The sequence below is a fragment of the Pristiophorus japonicus genome, chromosome 14 (assembly GCF_044704955.1).
Source record: "Pristiophorus japonicus isolate sPriJap1 chromosome 14, sPriJap1.hap1, whole genome shotgun sequence".
In the NCBI taxonomy this organism is placed as follows: Eukaryota; Metazoa; Chordata; class Chondrichthyes; family Pristiophoridae; genus Pristiophorus; species Pristiophorus japonicus.
In genome coordinates, this window is record NC_091990.1 from 65,707,083 (window position 1) to 65,724,582 (window position 17,500).

Below are 17,500 nucleotides of genomic sequence, written 5' to 3' on the forward strand. Positions count from 1 at the left end.
GTTTCCTGTAACCCCGGGCCCTCCTCGTATCCTGTAACCCTGCCCCCCCCCCACCCCCCCGTATCCTATAACCCCGGGCCCCCCTCGTATCCTGTAACCCGGGGCCCAACCCTGTTTCCTGTAACCCCGGGCCCCCCTCGTATCCTGTAACCCCGGGCCCAACCCTGTTTCCTGTAAGCCCAGGCCTTCCCCCCCCATATCCTGTAACCCAGGCCACCCCCCTCGTCCTGTAACCCTGCGACCCCCCCCCCCCCACCCGCCCCGTATACTGTAAAACTGGCCCGCCAACCCCCCCCCCCCCGTATTCTGTAACACTGGGCTGCCAACACCCCCCCCCCCGTATTCTGTAACCCTGAGCTGCCAACCCCCTGCCCCCCCCCCCGGTTCCTGTAACCCCGGTCCACCTCCCTTGTTCATGGAACCCTGCCCCCCACCCCCATCACTGGATGCTGTAAACCTTCCCCCCCGCCACCCCTGCCATCGTGCTGTGAACCTGGCGCACCCACCCCCCCTCCCCTGGTTCCTGTAGCTGGCTCACTGTGAACTGGATGGCTAGGTTTGTGCAATTTCATTGTGTGTGGGGAGGGGCTCGGAATGGAGAGGGGGCTGTGTGTGGGGAGGGGGAGTGTGTGGGGGGGCTGTGTGTGGGGAGGGGGGAGTGCGTGGGGGGGCTGTGTGTGGGGAGGGGGAGTGTGTGGGGGGGCTGTGTGTGGGGAGGGGGGAGTGTGTGGGGGGGAGGGTGTGGGGAGGGGGGAGGGTGTGGGGGGCTGTGTGTGGGGAGGGGGAGTGTGTGGGGGGCTGTGTGGGGAGGGGGGAGTGTGTGGGGGGGGAGGGTGTGGGGGGCTGTGTGTGGGGGGGGTGTGGGGAGGTGGGAGTGTGTGGGGAGGGGGGAGTGTGTGGGGGGGGGGTGTGGGAAGGGGGGAGTGTGTAGGGGGGGAGGGTGTGGGGAGGGGTAGGGTGTGGGGGGCTGTGTGTGGGGGGAGGGGGGAGTGTGTGGGGAGGGGGGAGTGTGTCGGGGGGGAGGGTGTGGGGAGGGGGGAGCGTGTGGGAGGGAGGGGTGGAGGGTGGGCTGTATCTGACCCCCCCCCCCCGGGCCACTCCTCTCTCACTGTGTGGGGGCGAGGGGGCTGTATCTGACCCCACAGGCCGCCCCTCTCTCACTGTGTGGGGGTGGGGGGGTGCTGTATCTGACCCCCCCCCCCGGGCTGCCTCTCTCTCACTGCCTCTCTCTATGTTCCCACAGGCTGCTGCCCATGGGCCATTTTATTGAAAACCTTGTGACAGGAATCGCTCGTTGTTCACTCCAGCTCCAGCAAACGTGAGTTTCTGCTCCAGGTTTTATAGACTGCTATTCATTGTAAACATTACATCATCTAACAGATGACGGGCTGCATTTCTGTAGCGCCTGTCACAAGCTCAGGATGACACAAATGCTTTGCAACAATGAAGTCGTTTCGAAATGTAGTCAGTGTTGTAATGTGGGGAATCCTGGCCCACAGCAAGTTCCACAAACAGCAATGTAAACATGCCGGGTACAGTGAGCTTACATCCAGACCCACCGTCTGTAGCACAGAAACCGACCCTTCCACCAACTGGACTCTGGCCGTCTCAATGCTCCACACCAGCATTGTGCAACCCTTCAGTGACATGTAACATATCCCCGGGGACAGAGCCGGCGGGGGGGAGGAGACAGAGCCGGCGGGGGAGAGGGGGCGGGCAGACCGGGCGAGGGGTAGGGACAGAGCCGGCGGGGGTGGGGGGGACAGACCGGGCAGGGGAGGGCTAGGGACTGAGCCGGCGGGGGTGGGGGGGAAAGACCGGGCGGAGAGGGGGGGGGGAAAGACCGGGCGGGGTTGGGGGGGCGGGGGACAGACCAGGCAGGGGAGGGGGTTTGGGGGACAGACCGGGAGGGGGAGTGGGTGGGGGGCGGGGGAGAGTCCGGGCGGGGGAGGAGGGACAGACTGGGTGGGGGAGTAGGTGGGGGGCGGGGGACAGACCAGGAAGGGGTGGGGGCAGGGGTACAGACCAGGAGGGGGTGGGGGTTTGGGGGGACAGACCGGGCGGGGGAGGGGGGTTTGGGTGACAGACCAGGAAGGGGAGTGGGTGGTGGGCGGGGGACAGACCGGGTGGGGGTTTGGTACACAGACCCAGGGAACAGGGCAACAGACCCGGGCGGGTGGGGGATCAGAACCGGAGAGGAACAGACCAGCAGGGGGCGGGCAACAGTGTCCTTGAACGTGTTGTCGCCTCCTAAATCCGTGCTCCTCTTTCTCACACCTCCATGTTTGAATCTCTCCAGTCAGGATCTAACTCATGCCAGAGTACTGAAATGACTCTTATCAAATTGACAAATGGCATCCTATGTGACTGTGACCATGCAATGCTCTCCCTCCTTGTCCTCTTGGACCTGTTTGACCTTTGACACGGTTGACCACTGCATCCTCCTCCAACGCCTCTCCACCATTGTCCAGCTGGATGGGACTGCACTTGCCTGGTTCCATTCTTATCTATCTAACCGTAGCCAGAAAATCTCCAGCATTGGCTCCTCATCCCGCTCCCGCAGCGTTACCTCTGGTGTCCCTCAAGGATCTATCCTTGGCCGCCTTCTATTTCTCATCTACAAGTTGCCCCTTGGCGACATCATCCGAGTCAGTTTCCACATATACACTGATGACATGCAGCTCTACCTCACTACCACTTCTCTCGACCCCTCCACGGTCTGTAAAGTGTCAGGCTGCTTGTCCGACATCCAGTACTGGATGAGCAGAAATTGCCTCTGTTATATCTTTAGTACAACTCACAAACACACACACAGCCTTAAGATGGCAGAACACTCTAGAACTCTAGTCATGTGACCTGTTCCCTCTTTATTTGCACACAACACTGGCTGCAGTGCTACAGTAATCCACAGGTGGTGCTATATATATTACACTTCTCCCTCCTTAATGAAAAAGTAATTATAACAAACAATCATCATACATAACTTGCATGGTTATACATACCAAAGGATATGGACTATTTTGCCATATTTACAAATCAAGCTTAACCACTTGTTTTCTGTTTCGGAGGAAACCTTCGCTCTTGAACAGAACCTTCCAAACATGGTGTCAAATTTAAACTCATTCTAGGCTGATTCTGAGGAGAGTTTTCCGCCAAGGGATGCCCTTGATTTCCATTTGAAGTCTCTACAACTTCAGACTGTTTGTTTGCCTGACTTGGACTCAGACTTAAATTCTGACTTTCTCTTAGACTTGTTTCCAGTACATTGGATGGAGGATTTGCTACTGGTTCTTTACTTGTATCAAAACTATCTGATGAGTCAGAAATAATTGAATCATTCTCACCTTCAGCTACTTCCACGTCTGTAGGTAAAACATGATCAATGTGACCAAACCTAACTTGTCCATGATCAAACATCTTGACCAAATGAGTGCGAGGACCACATATCTTCACCACTCTTCCTGGTAACCACTTTAACCATTTATGGTGATGGTTTTTCACTCTCACCTTCTTATTTAATTTCACACTTCTCTCTTTTACTCTACCTCTATCATGATTCTCTTTCTGTTTTAATTGTTTCTCTTCTACGGACTGTGCCAAGTTTGGTTTTAACAATGAGAATCTGGTTTGTGGCTGTCGTTTGAGAAACAACTCTGCTGGTGTTCTACCAATAGTTGTATGAGGAGTATTACGATATGTAATTAGAAAATTAGCCAATTTATGGTCCAATGACAAATGTTGTTTCTTTGGATTTGGATCCAACATTTGTTTGATGAGGGCACGTTTTACAATTTGTACAGTGCGCTCTGCTGCACCATTTGAAGTAAGGTGGTATGGTGGAACCTTGGTATGTTTCACACCATTTTTGGTCGTGAACTGTGCAAATTTTTCTGAACGAAATTGTGGTCCATTATCAGAAACAATTTCTTCTGGGAGGCCAAATGAAGAAAATAATCTTCGTAAAATGTCTAATGTTTTACTTGTTATTTTCCACATTGGAAACACCTTGACCCACTTTGGCTGGCTATCAATCACAACCTGGGAGGCCATTTCCATGGCTGTAATGGTACTGATGGTGGTTTCTTGCTCACCAATTGATATGTTGTACATTGACTGACGATGTACTCTATCTCTTTATCTAGACCTGGCCACCATAAGTAACTGTGTGCAAAATTCTTGGTCAAGCACATTCCCTGGTGCTGGTCATGGAGGTCTCCTAATAATTTGGACCTGAATTTATTTGGTATAACCACTCTTGCACCCCACATGATACAATCTTTATCGATGGATAATTCATTCCTATGAATGAAGAATGGATGAATATCTTTGTCTGTTACCTGGTTTGACGAGCCATTTTCAATGTAACTATACACCTTTGACATCACTGGGTCACGTTTGGTTGCTCTACCAATCTCTTCAGCTGTGACTGCCAGTTCATCAATGTATGAAAAATAGAACACTTCTTCCCTATCGGATGTAACTTGTGATGGGGAAGGCAATCTAGACATAGCATCAGCATTACTGTGATCAGCTGATTGACTGTATTCAATATCATATGTATATGCTGACAAAATCAAAGCCCATCTCTGCATTTGGGCTGCAGCTAATGTTGGAACTGGGGACTTTGGATGGAGGATTGCTGTCAGGGGCTTATGGTCTGTAACGATGGTAAACTTACAACCATACAAGTATTTGTGGAACTTCTTGACTCCAAAAATAAATGCCAAAGCTTCCCTTTCGATTTGTGCATAATTACGCTCATTGGCACTGAGAGTGCATGAAGCAAAAGCAATTGGTCTCTCCTCCCCACTATGTAGCACATGAGAGATCACTGCCCTAACTCCGTACGGAGAGGCATCACATGCTAGCTTAATCTCCTTAGATACGTCATCGTGAACTAACATGGTGCTCTCTACCAATTTGCTTTAACACTCCTTGAATGCTGTATTGTATTCTTCTGACCACTTCCAATGGACCTGTTTTTTCAACAGTTCATTCAATGGATGTAATACTGTAACCAAATTTGGTAGGAACTTCCCATAATTGTTCAAAAGACCCAAAAATGATCAAAGTTCAGTGACATTCTTGGGAGTAGGTGCATTTCTGATTGCATCCAGTTTTCCCTTGGTTGGATGTAAACCATCTTTGTCTACTCTGTACCCTAAGTATTCCATGGAGTTTTGAAATAACTCACACTTGCGAGCAGTTTCTCATACTCTGTGCTTCTCTAGCCATTTGAGGACTTTATGAATTTGCCTATTTGGTGCTGAAATTAGTATGTCATCTAAATAACATACTACCCGTTCAATACCTTGCAAAATCTGATTCATCACCCCTTGGAATATGGCAGGGGGGGCGGAAGACACTCCAAATCGTAGCCTATTAAATTGATATAGGCCTAGATGAGTATTTATAGTCAAGTATGACTTGGACTCCTCATCTAGTTCAAACTGTAAGTAGGTATTCGTAAGATCTAATTTTGGGAAGATCTGACCACCTGGCAGTGTTGTGAACAAATCATCTACATTTGGCAATGAATTGGGGAGATTACCCTCTTGAACCTGGTTTGCGGTTACTTTATAATCACCACATAATCTTACCTTACCATCGGACTTAGGTACAACAACAATGGGTGTAGCCCAATTACATCGATCTATCTTAGAAATAATGTTCTCAGTCTCTAGTCTTTTGAGTTCTTGCTCAACTTACTCCTTGAGTGCGTATGGTACAGAACGTGGCTTGTAGTAAACCGATCTAGCGTCCTTCTGTACCCTGACACTCGCCTTGAAGCCTTGGATCGGACTGCCCGTTTCGCAGAATACCTTCGGATAATTCTTGATGACATCATCCTTTGATGCAAATCTCGCTTGAACACGGAAAATCTCACTCCAATCCAGCTTCAGTGATCCCAACTAATTTCTTCCTCGTAAGGCAGGTTTGTCTCCTACTACTACTAATAGAAGCAAGCTCTGAAATTCATCCTTGTATTTCACCGGTACGGTGATATGATCTACCACAGGAATGTTCTCTCCTGAGTATCCTCGCAGCTCTATCTTGGATTTCTCCAAGAGGAAATCACGCAATTTGTCGATGTATAGCAACTCCGGTACTATACTCACGGATGCACTAGTATCGATTTCCATGGGTATCTTGATTCCTGCAACATCTATGTGAATTATGATACTTTTCAAATCGCTGTTAATTAACCTTGTGCTCCTGATGATGCTTAGCTCTAACATCTCCTCGTCCTGTTGTTTTTCTCCCATGCTATGTAGTCTCTGGGGATCTCTACTTAAAGCTTTCAAAACTGGTTTACCCTTCTGTCGGCATGTCTTCGCAAGATACCCAATTTTCCTGCTGATGAAACACTCTGCCTTTACATATGGACAATTTTGAGCAATGTGTTGTCCCAGGCACCGATAGCAGGATTTCAATGCTCTGTTACCATTGCCAGTTTCTGAGACCTTGGGGCCCAACTGCCTTTTACTTTTAACCTGCAGGCGATTCCCCTTGGTTGCCTGACGACTGGAAATAGTATGAAATTCTCGGGAATATTGGTCGGTCGTGTTCATTGACATAGCTGTCTGACTCGCTAAATCAAAAGTCAAGTTAGGCATTGTCAAAAACTTTCTTCTGATCACAGCGGTTAACTGATCTCGTATTCCGAAACGATAACTTTCAGCAATTTCCAGGGGCTCAGGACTGTAGTGCTGTTCTAACTTAGAATCTGCTTAAGAGTTATGTCCTTTGGCTTGACAGGCACAAGCAAATCTTTCAGGGTTTCATACACCACGGGCCCTGCTTCAGTTAAGAAAATCCCTCATTGTCTTTCCAACACCACCCAGTTATGGTGTTCATCATTGGGGACTTCGATGATATTATTTGCGGTGAAAAACACATACGCTCCGAAACTTTCACGGTCACGTTGAAACTCCTCCAAATGCCCTATTACCCCCATAGGCGAGGCCATCTGGCAGTTCCGACAAGTGTGCTTGTAATTTACCTTGGAGTTGTAGCTGTTAATCAAAACAGAGAAGCTCTCAAAGTCTCTGTCAGTTGGCTGACTCCTCCACCAACAAAAATTACAGCTTTTTCCCCCCGATTATCCCATCTTCATCGCCATTGTTATATCTTTAGTACAACTCACAAACACAAGATGGTAGAACACTCCGAAACTCTAGTCAGGTGACCTGTTCCCTCTTTTTTTGTGCACAGCAGTAGCTGCAGTGCCACAGTAGTCCACAGGTGGAGCTATATATATTACAGCCTCCAATTAAATATTGAGAAGACCGAAGCCATTGTCTATGGACCCCGCCACAAACTCCGTTCCCTCGCCACTGACTCCGTCTCTCTCCCTGATCGCTGTCTGAGGCTGAATCAGACTGTTCGCAACCTTGTGAGCTTCCGATGACATATCCGCTCCATCACCAAGACCACCTATTTCCTCTCCATAATATCGCCCATCTTCCTCACTACTTCAGCTCATCCACTGCTGAAACCCTCATCCATACCTTTGTTACCTCTAGACTAGACTATTCCAAGTCTTTCCTGTCCAGCCTCCAGTCTTCCATCTTACAGAAACCTGAGTTCATCCAAAACTCAGCTGCCCATGTCCTAACTTGCACCAAGACCCTTCACCCATCACCCTGTGCTCGTTGACCTACATTGGCTCCAGGACCGGCAACACCTCGATCTTAAAATTCTCATCCTTGTTTTCAAATCCCTCCATGGCCTTGCCCCTCCCTATCTCTATAATCTTCTCCAGCCCTACAACACTCTGAGGTCTCTACACTCTAATTCTGGTCTCTTGCACATCCCCAATTTTCATCAGTCCACCATTGGTGGCCATACCTTCGGCTGCCTGGGCCCTAAGCTCTGTAAATCCCTCCCTAAACCTCTTAGTATCTCTACCTCTTTTTCCTCTTTTAAGATGCTCCTTAAAACCTACCTCTTTCCTGCCCCCGTATCTCTTTTTGTGGCTCGGTGTCAGATGTTGTTTGATATCGCTCCTGTGAAGCGCCTTGGGGCATTTACTACACTGAAGGCGCTATATGAATGCAAGTTCTTGTTGCGTGACCTGATGGACAAATATTTGCCAGGATACCGCAGAGAACTTCTCAGCTCTTCGAAATAGCGCCATGCGATCTTTTACATCCACCCGAGAGGGAAGACAGGTCCTCGGTTTAAGGTCTCAGTCAAAAGACACACTCCTGACAGTGTGGTACTCCCTCAGTATGCATTGGGGTGTCAGCCTAGGTTATGGTCTCCACTCTCTGGAGAAGGGCTTGAACCCACAACCTTCTGATTCAGAGGTGAGAGCACTACCTACTGAGCCAAACTGACATGTATTACATTATTGTACATTGAATGGCCCAAACTCTAGTCCTTGCTGTGCATTCTGGAGAGGTGAATAATACAGGAAAGCTGTTAGAGATACTTACATAACAGCAGTAACAATACTTGGAGGTCCTGGGCTAGAGGTCATGGGGTTGGAGGTCATGGGGCTGGAGGTCACGGAGCTGAAGGTCGTGGGTTGGAGGTCGTGGGTTGGAGGTCGGAGGGGCTATAGTTCGTGGGCTGGAGGTCGTATGGCTTGAGGTCGTGGGGCTGGAGGTCCTGGGTTGGAGGTCACGGGGCTGGAGGTCGTGGGCTGGAGGTCGTCTGGCTGGAGATCCTGGATTGGAGGTCACAGGGCTGGACGTTGTGGGACTGGAGGTCATGGGCTGGAGATCGTGGGCTGGAGGTTGCGGGGTTGGAGGTCACGGGGCTGCAGGCCATGGGCTGGAGATCGTGTGGCTGGAGGTCGTGGGGTTAGAGGTCGTGGGCTGGAGGTCGTGGGGCTGGAGGTCATGGGCTGGGGGTCACTGGGAAGGTGTGACGGGCTGTGTCAGTGAGTGTGACAGGTTAGTCTCATTCTGCTCTCCTCTTTTCCAGCTTGCGATGGGTAATATCCTTCGTGTTCTGGCCATCACTGAGTTGCAGCACGGTCCTGTGTTCTACCTGGATTTTGAAGGTTAGCATGTTGTCATCTGTTAGATTTGTACATGGCACAGAGATCGCACAGCTCACATCGTGTGGGGTTACAAACTGAACGAGAGACACTTGAGAGAGAGGGAGAGACACACTGGAGAGAGAGAAAGAAAATCTTATCGAAACATGTAAGATTATGAGGGGGCTCGACAAGGTGGATGCAGAGAGGATATTTCCACATAGGGGAAACTAAAACTAGGGCACATAGTCTCACAATAAGGGGCTGCCCATTTCAAACTGAAATGAGGAGGAATTTCTTCTCTCAGAGAGTTGTAAATCTGTGGAATTCTCTATCCCAGAGAACTGTGGAGGCTGGGTCATTGAATATATTAAAGGCGGAGATAGATAGATTTTTGAGTGATAAGGGAATAAAGGGTTCTGGGGAGCGGGTGGGGAAGTGGGCCCGAGTCCATGATCAGATCAGCCATGATCTTATTAAATGGTGGAACAGTCTCGAGGGGTCAAATGGCCGACTCCTGCTCCTATTTCTTATGTTCTTATGTTTCTAAACAGACGAGAGAGAGAGAGAGAGAGAGAGAGAGAGAGAGAGAGAGAGAGAGAGGCGTACACACTGGAGAGAGAGAAAGATACAGACTCGAGAGAGGGAGAGAGAGACGGAGAGACACACACACACTGGAGAGAGAGAAAGAAACAGACTCGAGAGCGAGAAAGAGACACACACACACTCAAGAGAAGACAATGGCTTTGGGCGTGCCAATCTTTAATTGGAAGAAATTTCTGTTCATCCAGTACTGGATGTCGGACAAGCTGTCTGATAATTTTGAGACAGTGAATGGGGCAAGAGAAGTGGTGGTGAGGTAGAGCTGGGTGTAGTCAGAGTACATGTGGAAATTGATGCCGTGTTTTCGGATGCTATCACCAAGGGGCAGTATATAGATGAGAAATAGGGAGATTTTCTGGCTACGATTAGATAGATAAGAATGGAACCAGGCGAATGCAGCCCCACCCAGCTGGATGATGGTGGAGAGGCGTTGGAGGAGATTGTTGTGGTCAACTGTGTCAAAGGCTGCAGACAGGTCGAGAAGGATGAGGAGGGATAGTTTACCTTTGTCACAGTCATAGAATGGTTACAGCGCAGTAAGAGGCCATTCGGCCCATCGATTCTGTGCCAGCTCTCTGCAAGGGTGCTTCAGCTAGTCCCAACCCCCCACCCAACCCTGCACATTATTTTCCTTCAGGTACTTATCTAATTCCCTTTTGAAAGTGGTGATGGAGCCTGCCTCCACCACCCTCTCAGGCCGTGCATTCCAGATCAGAACCACTCGCTGTGTGAAAAGGTTTTTCCTCATGTCGCCTTTGGTTCTTCTGCCAATCACCTTAAATCTGTGTCCTCTGGCTCTCCACCCTTCCACTCAATGGGAAGTTTCGCTCTGTCTACTCTGTCCAGACCCCTCATGATTTGGAACACAAAGTCACAAAGGATGTCAGTTGTGACTTTGATAAAAGCTGTTGCGGGACTGTGGCAGAGGCGGAAATGTGATTGGAGGGATTCAAACAAGGCGTTCCGGGAAAGATGGGCCCGGATTTGGGAGACAACAACACGTTCAAGAACTTTGAAGAGGAAAGGGAGGTTGGAGCTGGGGAGGTAGTTTGCAAGCACAGTGGGGTCAAAGGTTTTTTGAGGAGAGGGGTGATGATGGCAGATTTGAGGGAGAGTGGTACAGCACCATGGGAACAGGCCGGGGAGCAGAAGGAGCAGTGTGGCGGTGTACCACTCCAGGGAGCAGCACGTGCTGGAACAGGAGAGCAACGGCAGTGAAAAGGGCGACTGGCTTGGACGTCACCAAGATCCAGGTCGCTGATTGGAGCGTGGGCAGGCACAGCAGGAGCGGCGAGGTCGGGGCGAAGGAGCGGCAAGAGACTGTAGAGAGACATGATCGGGGCCAAGGAGAGGCGTGAGTTCGGGACCCAGAAGAGCCGAGGGCCCAGGGGCAGCACGGGCCAGCCCACACAGTATTACGTGTGCGCGCTCGGTCTGTGCAGCAGAGCTGGTCTCCAGTCGTCCTGGTTAACCCTTGCCACTGGACCAAGACCTAGCTCTGTCAAGCCCGTGTGGTGATTGGTGTGCAACAGCCACCACACGTTAAAAAAACCACCTCAACAGAGCCGGGACCAATATCCTCACGGAGGGGTGGGGGGGAGAGTGGGGGAGTTGCTAGTGCTGTCGGGGAGGGTTTAGACTTGGCAGGGGGATGGGAACCTGAGAGTAGATTCAGTAGGGAGGGGAGTAAAGCTTGAATTGGAAAACAAAAATTAGAAAGTGAATTTGATGGACAGAGGAAACAAGGACTGGAAAGCAGTCAACAAGGAGGTCTGGCTGAACTAAGTGGTATATACTACAATGCAAGGAGCATAGCAAATAAGACATGAGCTGAGAACACAGGTTGACACTTGGGAGTATGTATTATAGCTATTACAGAGACATGGCTAAAAGATGGGCAGGTACAGCAACTCAACATTCCTGGTTACCGGATTTTCAGATGGGACAGAGAGGGGGGGTGGTAAAAGGGGAGGGGAGGTGTTGTGGTACTGATTAAAGAAACAACTACATGTGAGGAGGGATGATATGTTAGAGGGATCATCAAATGAGGCCATATGGGTCGAACTGAAGAACAAAAATGGGCCGATCACATTGCTGGGCGTGTACTATAGACCCCCAAACAGTGGGAGGGAGATAGAGGAGCAAATATGTAGGCAAAATTCTGAGAAGTGCAAAAACTATAGGGCAGTAATAATAGGGGATTTCAACTATCCGAATAGTAATGGAGACAAAATTAGTGTGAAGGGTATAGAGGGTGTGGAATTCCTAAAATGCATTCAATAGAACTTTTTTACCCAGTATGTAGCAAGCCCAACAAGGGAGGGGGCGGTTCTGGATTTAGTTTTGGAGAATGAAACTGGGCAGGTTGAAGGGGTATTAGTGGGAGAGCACTTGGGTGCCAATGACCATAATTCAGTTAGATTTAAGGTAGTTATGGAAAAGGATAAGGATAGACCGGGAATAAAAGTTCTAAATTGGAGAAAAGCCAACTTTGCAAAGCTGAGAGGTGATTTAGCCAAAGTGGACGGGAAACAGCTTCTTGAAGGTTAATCAGTGTCAGAGCAGTGGGAGGCATTCAAGGAGGAGATCCTGAGGGTTCAGGCCAAATATGTGCCCTTAAAGAAAAAGGGTGGGATTAACAAATCTAGAGCACCCTGGATGTTGAGGGACATACAGGGTAGGATAAAGAAAAAAGGGGAGGCTTATGACAGATACCGAGGGCTGAATACTGCAGAAACTCTACAGGAGTATAGAAAGTGTTGGGATGAGATCAAAAGGGAAATTAGGAAAGCAAAGAGAGAGCATGAAAAATTCTTGGCAAGTAAAATCAAGGAAAACCCAAAGATGTTTTATAAACACATTAAGAGCAAGAGGATAACTAAAAAAAAGGGTCGGGCCTATTAGAGACCATGAGGGTAATCTGTGTGTGGAGGCAGAAGATGTGGGTGTGGTCCTTAATGAATACTTTGCGTCTGTCTTCACAAAAGAGAGGGGCGATGCAGACATTGCTATTGAGGAGGAGGAGTGTGAAATATTAGATGAAATAAACATAATGAGAGAGGAGGTATTGGGGGTTGCTTTGAAAGTAGATAAATCCCCAGGCCTGGATGAAATGTATCCCAGGTTGTTAAGCGAAGCAAATGAGGAAATAGCTTTGACCATCATTTTCCAATCCTCTCTGGCTTCAGGTGTGCTGCCAGAGGACTGGAGGACTGCTAATGTTGTACCTTTGATTAAGAAGGGAGAAAGGAATGGGCCGAGTAATTACAGGCCAGTCAGCCTAATCTCAGTGGCAGAAAAACTCTTGGAAAAAGTCCTGAAGGACAGGATAAATCTTCATTTAGAAAGACACGGATTAATCAGGGACAGCACGGATTTGTTAAAGGAAGGTTGTGTCTGACTAACATGATTGAATTTTTCGAGGCGGTAATCAGGAGGGTCAATGAGGGCAGTGCGTATGATGTAGTGTATATTGATTTTAGCAAAGCTTTTGGTAAGGTCCCACATGGCAGACTGGTCATGAAAGTAAAAGCCCATGGGATCCAAGGCAAAGTGGCAAGTTGGATCCAAAATTGGCTCAGAGGCAGGAAGCAAAGATTAATGGTTGATGGGTGTTTTGTGACTGGAAGGCTGTATCCAGTGGGGTTCCGCAGGGCTCAGTACTGGGTCACTTGCTTTTTGTGATATATATCAATGATCTAGACTTGAATATAGGGGGTATGATTCAGAAGTTTGCAGATGACACTAAATCGGCTGTGTGGTTGATAATGAAGAAGAAAGTTGCGGACTGCAGGAAGAAATCAATCAACTGGTCAGGTGGGCAGAACAGTGGCAAATGGAATTTAATCCGGAGAAGTGTGAGGTAATGCATTTGGGGAGGTCTAACAAGGAAAGGGAATACACATTAAACGGTACGACACTGAGAAGCGTAGAGGAACAAAGAGACCTTGGAGTGCATGTCCACAGATCCCTGAAAGTAGCAGGCCAGGTAGATAAGGTGGTTAAGAAGAAATACGAAATGCTTGCCTTTATTAGCCTAGGCATAGAATATAAGAGCAAGGTGGAGGGGTTATGCTTGAACTGTATAAAACACTGGTTTGGCCACAGCTGGAGTACTGCGTACAGTTCTGGTCACCACATTACAGGAAGGACATGATTGCACTGGAGGGGGTACAGAGGAGATTTACGAGGATGTTGCCGGGAGTGGAGAATCTAAGCTATGAGGACAGATTGGATAGGCTGGGTTTGTTTTCCTTGGAACAGAGGAGGCTGAGGGGAGACCTTGTTGAGGTGTATAAAATTATGAGTGGCCTAGATATAGTGGATAGAAAGGGCCTATTTCCCTTAGCAGAGGGGTCAACAACACGGGGGCATAAATTTAAAGTAATTGGTAGAAGGTTTAGAGGGGATATGAGGAGCAATTTCTTCACCAAGACAGTTGTGGGGGTCTGGAACTCACTGCCTGAAAGGGTAGAAGAGGCAGAAACCCTCACCACATTTAAAAAGTACTTGGATGTGCACCTGAAGTGCCGTAACCTTCAGGGCTACAGACCGAGAGCTGGAAAGTGGGATTAGGCTGGATAACCTCTTGTTGGCCGATGCAGACACGATGGGCCAAAATGGTCTCCTTCCATGCTGTAAATTTCTATGATTCTATGAAATTGGGTTGTATTCCCTAGAATTTAGAAGATTAAAGGAAGCTTTGATCGAATTTTTCAGGATATTAAGGGGAACAGATAGAGTAGGTAGAGAGAAACTATTCCCGCTGGTTGGGGAGTCTAGGACCAAGAGGCAGAGTCTAAAAATTAGAGCCAGACTTTTCAGTAGTGAAGTTACGAAACACTTCTACACACAAAGTATGGGAGAAGTTTGGAACTCTCTTCCGCAAATGGCAATTGATGTGAGATCAATTGTTAAATCTGTGATTGATAGCTTTCTGTTAACCAAAGAGATATGGGCCAAATGTGAGTATACGGAGTTCGGTTGCAGATCAGCTATGATCCCATTGAATGGTGGAGCAGTCTTAAGGGGCTGAATAGCCTACCCCTGTTCCTACATTCCTATGATCTCCTGGCTGGCCTCCCACGTTCTACCCTCCCTAAACTTGAGGTGATTCAAAGCATTGCTGTCCATATCCCAACTCGCACCTTGTTCCCCATTAGATGACACAAAAAACTTTACGGAAATAATGGGGAACCAAGGTTCTAGAAAGAATGAGGTACTTAAAAAAATCAGTATAAGTAATGACATAGTACTGGAGAAATTAACCGGACTGAGTGGCAACAAATCCTCTGAACCCGACCTCCGAGAGTTTTAAAAGAGATAACTGCAGAGATAGGGGATGCACTGGTGTTAATCTTCCAGAATTCCCTCGATTGTAGAATAGTTCCCAAAGGATTGGAAGGTAGCGAACATAACCCCGCTATTTAAGAAAGGAGGAGGGGAAAAAACAGGGAACTATAGGCTAGTTTGCCTGACATCAGCAGTAGGCAAAATGCGAGAGTCTATTAGGGACGTGGTAACAAGGCACTTAGAAAATCGTAATATAATTAGGCAGAGTCAACATGCTTTGACCAATCTGTCAGAGTTTTTTGAACATGTAACTAATTGGATGGATAAGGGGGAACCAGTGGATGTGGTATAATTAGATTTTCAGTAAGCATTCGATAAGGTGCCACCTAAGAGGCTATTACACAAAATTAGGACTCATGCGATTGGAGGATTGGTTAACGGACAGAGGACAGAGAGTAGGAATAAACGGATCATTTTCTGGTTGGCAGGCTGTAATTAGTGGGGTGCCGCAAGGATCGGTGCTTGGGCCCCAGCTATTCACAATCTATATCAATGATGTAGATGAAGGGATTGAGTGTAATATATCCAAGTTTGCTGATGATACAAAGGTGGGTGGGAATGTAAATTGTGAGGAGGATGCAAAGAGACTTCAGGGGGATATAGACAGGTTGACTGAATGGGCAAGAACATGGCAAATGGAATACAGTGTGCAGAAGTGTGAAGCTATCCACTTTGGTAGGAAAAACAAAAAAGCAGCATAATTTTTGAACAGTGAGAGACTGGGGAATGTTTGCATTCAGAGGGACCTGGATATCCTTGAACATCAATCACAGAAAGTTAACATGCAGGTACAGAAAACAAATGGTATGTTGTTACAAAGGGATTAGAGTATAAGAGTAAGGAAGTCTTACTACAATTATACAGGGCAGTGGTGAGGCCACACCTGGAGTACTGTGTACAGTCTGGTCACCTTACCTAAGGAAAGACATACTTGCCTTAGAGGGAGTGTACCGAAGGTTCACTAGACTGGTTCCTGGGATGAGCGGATTGCTATATGAGGAGAGATTGAGTAGACTTGGCCTATAATCCCTAGAGTTTAGAAGAATGAGAGGTGATATAATTGAAACATTTAAAATTCTTGAGGGGCTTGGCAGAGTTTATGTTGAGAAAACTCCCCTGGCTGGTGAGTCTAGAACCAGAGATCACAATTTCAGAATAAAGGGTCGGCAATTGAGGAGAAATTTCTTTACTCAAAGGGTTATGAATCTTTGGAATTCTCTACCCCAGAGAGCTGTGGATGCTCAGTCATTGAGTATATTCAAGACAGAGTTCGATAAATTTTTAGGAACTAAAGGAATTAAGGGATATGGGGATAGTATAGGTAGATAGGAAGGTAGAGTTGAGGTAGAAGATCAGCCATAATCTTGTTGAATGGCACAGCAGGCTTGAAAGGCCAAATGGCCTACTCCAGCTCCTATTTCTTATATTCTTATGTTCTAAGTCCCATTCACACATCATCCCTGTGCTCACTGACCTACATTGGCTCCCAGTCTGGCAATGCCTCGAGTTAAAAATTCTTGGAATTGTTTTCAAATCCCTCCATGGCCTCGCTTCTCCCTATCTCTGTAATCTCCTCCAGCTCCATGCCCCGGGCACGAGATCTCTGCGCTGCTCCAGTTCTGGCCTCTTGTGTATCCCCAATTTTCATCAGTTCACCATTGGCGGCCGTTCCTTCAGCTGTCTGGGCTCTAAACTCTGGAACTCCCTCTCTAATCCTCTCCACCTCTCTATCTCACTTTTCTCCTTTAAGACGCTCCTTAAAACCTACCTCTTTGACCAAGCTTTTGATCACCTGCCTTATTATTGTTATATTCACAATGAAAACCTTGCACCAGATTTGGTCCAAGTTCCTCTGAGTTCACTGGGATTAATCCAGGTTGAGCCAGGTTAGTGCAGTATGACCTAGGTTAGCCATGGTTTGTTAAAGCTTGTCCAGGTGCAACACAATCAGCTCCGGAAGATGTTCCTTTAATTTTTACTTGCAGCAAGGCAGAGTCTTACTCAGTCAAAGGCTAAGCAACGACTCCCAAAATGATACAGTTTCACAAAGTATTTATACAGTAAAAAACAAGTTATGGTTCCATCCTGTGTATTGGTTCTGCCTTTGCAGTCAGCGAAAACAGATAAAGAATTAATGATTACCACAACCTTGTCTTTACATTTTTCTCAAATGTCTCTTTTGTAAGTGATTTTGGTGGGCCAGACAGCACTGACTCGATTAGGGTGTGATAATGTGCTATTACCTGCTTTTCATTGTTTTAGGATTGTCCAGTTTCCCGGCCAGTTATTTGGGCCCATGATTTCCATAGTGGCTTCTTGCATATTATGGATGAGTTCTGTACAAGAGATAATGGCTGGTAATTTGAGTATCTCTTAGGGGGTGAATTGATAATACAGGAGAGCACAATGGGTGGTACTTATCTCAGCAAGACAGTTTAATGTTGTCTGGTGGCTATTAATCAGCTATCAGCAGTTCCAGTCAGGGTTAGCATGTTTATGCAAACGGACTGTCTGTTGCAGAAGTTTCTAGCAAGTTCTGGATTCCATTTTGTTTTA

General features: G+C 47.6%; 1 protein-coding gene across 1 annotated transcript in view; it reads left to right on the forward strand.

Annotated features, from left to right (window-relative positions):
* The window catches only part of LOC139279407 (CYFIP-related Rac1 interactor A-like), a 158,007-nt gene that overhangs the window by 1,166 nt on the left and 139,341 nt on the right, over positions 1-17,500 (forward strand). The window contains exons 2-3 of the mRNA XM_070898517.1: positions 1,244-1,318; positions 8,935-9,013. Of these exons, the coding sequence (XP_070754618.1) occupies positions 8,941-9,013 (73 nt within the window). The 5' untranslated portion in view covers positions 1,244-1,318; positions 8,935-8,940. The remainder of the gene's footprint in view (positions 1-1,243; positions 1,319-8,934; positions 9,014-17,500) is intronic.